Below are 7,391 nucleotides of genomic sequence, written 5' to 3'. Positions count from 1 at the left end.
ACAATTATGAGTAATTTCATTTAATTCTAGCTAATCTTTTTTTTTCAGTAGGTTATCGCTTATAAATATTTGTAATATCTTCTAGCTTACTGGTAATCTCATAATGAGCTTCCATTATAATGAAGTGGTTCATACCAGGAAGCCCACCATTTATCGTATAGATACTGTAAAAATTGGCATGTTGTTACTTTATAGCTGTGATTAATGATTCCTCAGACCTTGCTAAGATAAAGTTATTAGCAGACAGGTTATATCTTTGCTGCATAGTTTCTTCATGGAATATATATCTATCTGTATGTGGAGAGAGCGTGGCCCTCAGTTCCCTTCTCAGCATCCCTCATCTCTCAGCCTAGAGAAGTTCGAGCATCCTATAGGGGCTTGAATAATTATCTCGGTTGAATAAACCATGGTGCTAATGGACCGGGTCATGGTTTCAAAACTTGAACAAGCCAGTTAGCATCACAGAGAAACAGTCCATCCATATTTGCTCCCTGCCTATTATTCCTGCTTACATACTTTTGCCTGATGCCTGCTGTTAGTGCTACAAGGATAAAACTTAGTGTGGTTCTCACCAGGACTGGAAATGCCTGGTGAGCTCTGGGGTGAGCCTCGATATCTTTACATTTCCAGACCCTTATTTTTAGCCACACGGAAACTGAAGCCAGAGTCCATANCTCCATCTCCACCATCCCCCCACCCCCNAAAAAATTAGATTAATGTTCTTTATATAGCTTTTTTAAAGTATTTAAAACATGTCTATAAGTTAGGCTGCCAACTAACAAAAGCTGATGTGTTTGTTCAAATAAAGGGGTATCCTTCGTTCCTCAAGAAGAGAATGTAAAATGCCATTAATTGTTGTCACTTAGAGGCTTGGCATTTGCTCTGATAATTCATTAGTGGGTTTTGTTTGTCATGGGATACTTAAGATATAGCTCAGCTCAGTAATTCTAATGAAAACATAAATTGGATACCTTGATTGAAAAACGCAAACCTAATTCCAAAATGGCCATTTTCTCTTCTGATCTTGTAATACCTATAATTCTGAGGTCCTTGGGATTCTTTTGTTCATAGCAGGATCTTGCTGTGTAGTCCTGGCTGGCCTCAAACTCACAACACTCTTCCTGGATCAATCTCCCACGTGCTGGGTTACAGGCACATTCCACCACACACCCCTGGCTGATGTAGTTCCTAAGAGTTTTCATTAAGCCAATTCCCCATCACCTTGAAACTAAGCAGAAGGGGAGAAACACTTGCTCTGCTCCTGAGTGCTCACACTGGGGTCATTTACATGGGGTTTGCATTCCTAGGCGAACTAAAAGGCTGCCTTTTACAGCAAGGCTCAGTCATCTTCCTGAAGCTGCTGAGGCCAGCACTTGCTCTTGCTTTGTTTTAATGTGTCTAAATTCTTGAACAGTAGTTTTTATTTTGCTATTTCTTTAAGCTGACTGATGTGCCACAAAATTATTTTAAGGTATTTGTGTTTTAAGAGTGTTCTCATGAGATTAGTTGTAGATATTTTTAAAAATACAACTGGTTTTTTAAAATCTGAGTATTGCTCTAAGCAAGTGTTTAAACTCTTAAGGGAAGGTGGATGGAAGTTGTTTGGCTTTTGTATTTCCGTGCGTGCCGTCAAATATAGGTCAGAACGTCAACTGTGCGATCCTGCTGTTTAAAGAACTCTTGGCCTCTGTGGCCCTCATGAAGGGGCTGATGTTTTAAGTTGACTGTTTGATTGTAAATTAATCCATTCTAATTTTTAAAGACTTGCTTGACTGTTTTCTTTGTTAAATAATTTAAAAAAAAATAAAAAACTGGAAGTTCTTTGCTAAAAAAAAATAAAGAAGAAAAATGAGCTACTTCTCTATGACTTGTTAGCCAGGGAAGGCCATTGAGTCTCTGAGGATAGGCTATGATACTATTGCTGACAGTGTTGGTGGATGGTAGAACTACACAGAAAGTCCTTATTGCTGGAGACATACATGCTTTGGCAGTCAATCATGGAAAACTAAAGCTAGGACTAAACTGGTAGCTTTTCCCCCATTAGTCGACTATTGAATCTTAGAAAACACTAATTTGACTATAGGAGGAGAATTGTCACCAACCGTTCTACTCAACTATGGACCTCATGTGCCACATTACTAAAACCAGGCAAGCTGTGCTATACCGAGGTAGGCTTTTTGGAAATGCAGCTGCCTTTGAGTCATCCCCCCTCCTGAAAGTAACACTAAATCTAATCTCTGGTTTGCTAATATAAAGTTGGGTAAAATGACTTCTTTGATTTTTTTGCTCTGTCTTGGGTTAATAGATGTTTTCTCACCTTTCAAGGAGAGAAGTGCACTTTTTCATTGATGAATTAGACAAAATAAAGTTTAACAAACCTGTGACCCTGAGAAAGGATTAAGATAAGATATGAAAATATGTTCCAAACATAAACAAAGTTGATGCAAACTAGTTATAATAAAACAAGGTTGAGGTAACACAAAATTTATTACATTTATAGAAGTTTATTAACAGAGATACCTCACTTTTAGACATAAAACCACCATTTAAATGAATGGAATAAGCAATTTGATGGAATTCTGGTAGTTGGATAAAACAGAGGAAGAGAAAGGAAATGGAACCCAACGGAACTTTTAGATTCCTGGCCAATGATAAGTAGGAGCCTTTCCCTTGATTTTTTTAAAATTTTGATTGCTTATTTCTTACAAATATAGATTTTTCTATATTAATATTTGCATCTGGACATATATAAAATATCAAATTTTTGAATTTTTCCTTTAGTCTACTAATATTGCATCTGGATGTATATTAGTTGTTGAGCTCTTAGACATTTGTATACTCATTTATACTGTTCACATCACTAACAGGGAAGGAAGGAATCTAGCCAGTTGGTAAGACAGACACTCATAGTTCTGCTGGGAGAGCTTTGTTGCTTGACTGCAGCAGAAATGATTCTGGCTTCTTCTCTAAGATGGAAAATTAACCCATGATTCAAATTCACATGGTACACGGGGCAGTTTCGCTCACGATCTTCTTCTTTCTTCCACGCAAATGGAAAGCACTAAAGTAAGAGGCCTAGAAAACAGGGCTTAAGTTATGACCGACGTTAGACAGGGTGATGATCGATACGTTAGAAAAGTGGGGTGATATCAAGGTCCCACTTGGAGCTGATGCTTTGACCCATGCACATTCAGATAATTCTACACAAAGCCGGTGAGTCATAAAGTCTATAAAAAGGAATGAAGTTGTGAGCGCAAAGTGGTGCTGAGGAACATGGGAGAAATTGAAGAAGAAGCTAGGGATAAATTTGATCAAAGTATAGTATCCTTGTATGGATAAGAATGTTTGGATACTAAATTAAAATTGAAAATTCAAAAAGGAGAGATAATCAGAGTGACTTCAAGCCCTCTGTCTTGGGTCACAGTGTCCACTGTAGGACACAACATGGGGATCAGACTTTGAGTGTTGCCATTCAAAACTTAAATTCCTCTGACAATCAGACTTGTCAAGAACTCAGCCCATTTTCATGGGTGCTCACAATCCACCTCTCCTAGGTTCCTTCTGTGCAAAGTTGTATCTGCATCTGCATTTATCTTTGCTGAGCAGCAAGGACAGACAGTAACCCAGGGAGAAGATCCTCACTCCAGCTCCCAAACAAGGAAGGCATTAAAACCCTATGGCTGCTGGGGAAAGTTTTGTTTTGTTTTGTTTTGTTTCAAGTTTTGTGATTTATTTGCTTTACACACACAAACACACACACATACACACACTCTTGTGTATGGAGGACTTAATTGTGTCCTTCTACGATGTGGAATACAGATATCAAACTCAGATCCTCAGGGTTGGCCACAAGTGCCTTAATCCTCTGAGCATCTTTTCATCCTAGGACTGGTTTTCTTGTTGTTTGTTTTGGTTTGGTTTGCTGTCTTGTCTTCTATTTTTGTGTGTGTGAACAGATTCATGCATGTACATAACTAACTGTAGTTGTTTTGACACCCAATTGCCCTTTCCCATGGAACTACTCAGAATATGAAATGTTTTTACTAGTCAGCGTTTCCTTCCTACCCTGTGACTATAGCTCTTCCTAGTACCTTCCACAGAGCCCCCTTCATATCCTTGTTTCTCAGGGTATAGATCAGAGGGTTGAGCATGGGGGTGATGATAGTATAAAAAAGGGCCACAAACTTCCCCTTGCTCTCAGAATAGCTGTCTTTGGGTTGTAAGTATGTGTAGATGGCTGAGCCATAGAACAGAGATACCACCAGGAGGTGGGAGCCACAAGTCCCAGCAGCCTTTCTGCGTGCAGTCACTGACTTGACCTTCAGCACCGCCCTAGCAATCTGTGCATAGGAGCCTAGAATGAGCATGGTAGGCACTGCAACAATCACCACTCTGGCCACAAACATCTTGGCCTCTGTTCCTCCTGTGTCTTCACAGACCAACTTGAGGAACACAGGCATCTCACAGAAGAAGTGATTCAGTCGATATCCACAGAGTGGCATGGCCATCGTGAGGCCTGTTTGAATCAGAGAGTTCAAGAAGCCTCCTACCCAGGAAAAAATAGCCAATGCCTGACAGAGAATGGGGTGCATGATGGTCGTGTAGTGCAGTGGACGACACACAGCCGCATAGCGGTCAAAAGCCATCACCACCAGGAGCACACTCTCTGTTGATCCCAGAGCAAGAAATATAAACAGCTGGGCCACACACCCTCCATAGCTGATGGTCCTGTCTTGTCCATGGAGGTTGATGAGGAGCTGGGGCACAGTGCTGGTGGTGAAGCAGAGGTCCAGGAAGGAGAGATGAGACAGAAAGAAGTACATGGGGGTGTGCAGTCGAAGGTCTGTTCGAGAGAGAGCAATGATGGCTGTGTTGCCAAAGAGAGTTAGGGAGTAGAAAATCAAAATATGAATAAAGAAGATGAGTTCAAGTTCAGGCCAGTCTGAGAAGCCCACCAAAATGAAGCCTCCTCCCAAACTGGTGTTGAAGGTTCCCATAGCCTTTGACGTGTACTGTAGCAGAAATCAATTCAATGAATCCTATGAAGAAAATGGATATGACATTATTCTCAGCATTCTTCCAGTGATACTAAATCGTATATTTCATTATTAAATTCTATTTTATCCAGTATTTTATTCCTATTTTCTCTTCTATGGACTGATTGACTCTGGATTAGGAATTACATCCCTTTTCTTTGAACCATAGCTCAGCCATAGGTTACAAGACTTTAGCCTGGCTGCTCCTCAGTCTTTCAGATCCAAACTTTCTTGCTCAAAAGTAAAGAAGAACTTTGAAAGTTCAAGGTCTACATACATACCATAACATTCTATGTTGTTAGCTTTTAATCCTTCTTTTGATCTATTTGTTAGCTTGTTACCAATCTGAATCCAGGCTCAGACAGATGGTGATCAGGATATTAACCTCTGAGTCCTCCTCGGCCTCCTTCTGCACCATGGATATTGTCAGTTTACCCATCCTATAGTCCCACTCACAGCTGCTGTCATCTGCCAAAAAACACTGAGAAGTAGTTTCAGTTCTTTTGGTGGGGGGTGGGAAATATCAAGAAATGTGTCCCTTCACTCTTCCATTGCTGCTGGGATTGTAAGCTGGTACAACCACTCTGGAAATCAGTCTGGCAGTTCCTCAGAAAATTGAACATAGTACTACCAAAAGATCCAGAAATACCACTCCTAGGCATATTCCCAGAAGATGCTCCAACTTGTAATAAGGACACATGCTCCACTATGTTCATAGCAGCCTTATTTATAATAGCCAGTAGTTGGAAAGAACCCAGATGTCCCTCAACAGAACAATGGATACATAAAATGGGGTACATTTACACAATGGAGTACTACTCAGCTATTAAAAAGAATAAATTCATGAAATTCTTAGGCAAATGGATGCATCTGGAGGATATCATCCTGAGTGAGGTAACCCAATCACAAAAGAACTCACATGATATACATTCACTGATAAGTATACCAGAAACTTAGAATACCCAAGATACAATTTGCAAAACACGTAAAACTCAGGAATAAGAAAGACCAAAGTGTGGATACTTTGTTCCTTCTTAGAACGGGGGAACAAAATACCCATGCAAGGAGTTACAGAGACAAAGTTCAGAGCAGAGACTGAAGGAATGACCATCCCAAAACTGCCCCACCTGGGGATCTATCCCATAAACCACCACCAAACTCAAATACTATGGCAGATGCCAACAAGAGCCTGTTGACAGGAGCATGATATAGCTGTCTCCTGCGAGGCTCTGCCAGTGCCTGACTAATACAGAAGTGGATACTCACAGTCATCCATTGAACAGACCCCAGGGTCCCCAATGAAGGAACTAGAGTAAGTACCCAAAGAGCTGAAGGGGTTTGCAGCCCCCTAGGAGGAATAACAATATGAACTAACCAGTAACCCCAGAGCTCCCTGGGACTAAACCATCAATCAAAGAAAACACATGGTGGGACTGGTGACTCTAGCTGCATCTGTAGCAGAGGACTGCCTAGTTGGTCATCAGTGAGAGGAGAGGCCCTTGGTCCTGTGAAGGTTCTAAGCCTTAGTACAGGGGAATGCCAAGGCCAGGAAGCAGGAGTGGGTGGGTTAGGGAGCAGGGGGAGGTGGGAGGGGATAGAGAATTTTCAGAGGGGAATCTAGAAAAGGGGATAACATTTGAAATGTTAAATAAAGAAAATATCTAATAAAAAATATATATACAGGAATGGCGGGAGCGATCTTGGTTCCGGGACTCCGCCGAAAAGTAGTCTGCACAGGTGAGAGGGTGCACACAGAAGCGGACAGCTTCTGGGACAGGTGGGAGCCACAGAGCTTTGGAGGCAGGGCCCTTTTTGGGGCTCCAGACATCCGACCACCTGCCCGGCCAGAGGACAGGTGTGGCTTTTGCCTCAGAAACTGCGGGAGCCATCTTGGTCCCGGGACTCCGCCGAAAAGTAGTCTGCACAGGTGAGAGTGTGCACACAGAAGCAGACAGCTTCTGGGACAGGTGGGAGCCACAGAGCTTCTGAAGCAGCGCCCTTTTCGGGCTCCAGACATCCGACCACCTTCCGGTCCATTGCAGCACCGGGGTTCCTGGCCCGGGGAGTCTCCGGACACCCGCAAGGACCCACACAGGATCCCCCACAGGATCCTAAGAACTCTGGTGAGTGGAACACAGCATCTGCTCCAATCCAATCTCGCGGGACCTGAGACTGCATTAACTAGGGAAGCAAATAACCCGGCCTGATTAGGGGCACAAGTCCCTTCCGGTCCGCTCCAGCACTGGGGTTCCTTGTGTGCTGAGTTTCTGGACACCCCCAAGTTCCTCACAGGACCCTCAACGGGATCTTAAGACCTCTGGTGAGTGGAACACAACTTCTGCCAGGAGGCAGGTT

At 42.4% G+C, this 7,391-nt stretch overlaps 1 protein-coding gene across 1 annotated transcript; it reads right to left on the bottom strand.

Moving 5' to 3' along the window:
* Window positions 1-4,061: 4,061 nt before the first annotated feature.
* LOC110305316 (olfactory receptor 10) lies at window positions 4,062-4,997 on the bottom strand. Its single transcript, XM_021177233.1, has one exon. The coding sequence runs from the start codon at window positions 4,995-4,997 to the stop codon at window positions 4,062-4,064; it is 936 nt and encodes a 311-aa protein (XP_021032892.1).
* Between the last annotated feature and the right edge of the window lie 2,394 nt (window positions 4,998-7,391).

Source organism: Mus caroli, chromosome 11 (assembly GCF_900094665.2).
Source record: "Mus caroli chromosome 11, CAROLI_EIJ_v1.1, whole genome shotgun sequence".
Taxonomy (NCBI): domain Eukaryota; kingdom Metazoa; phylum Chordata; class Mammalia; order Rodentia; family Muridae; genus Mus; species Mus caroli.
The sequence above is the reverse complement of the archived record's forward strand: the minus strand, read 5'-3'. Positions and strand labels throughout refer to the sequence as shown.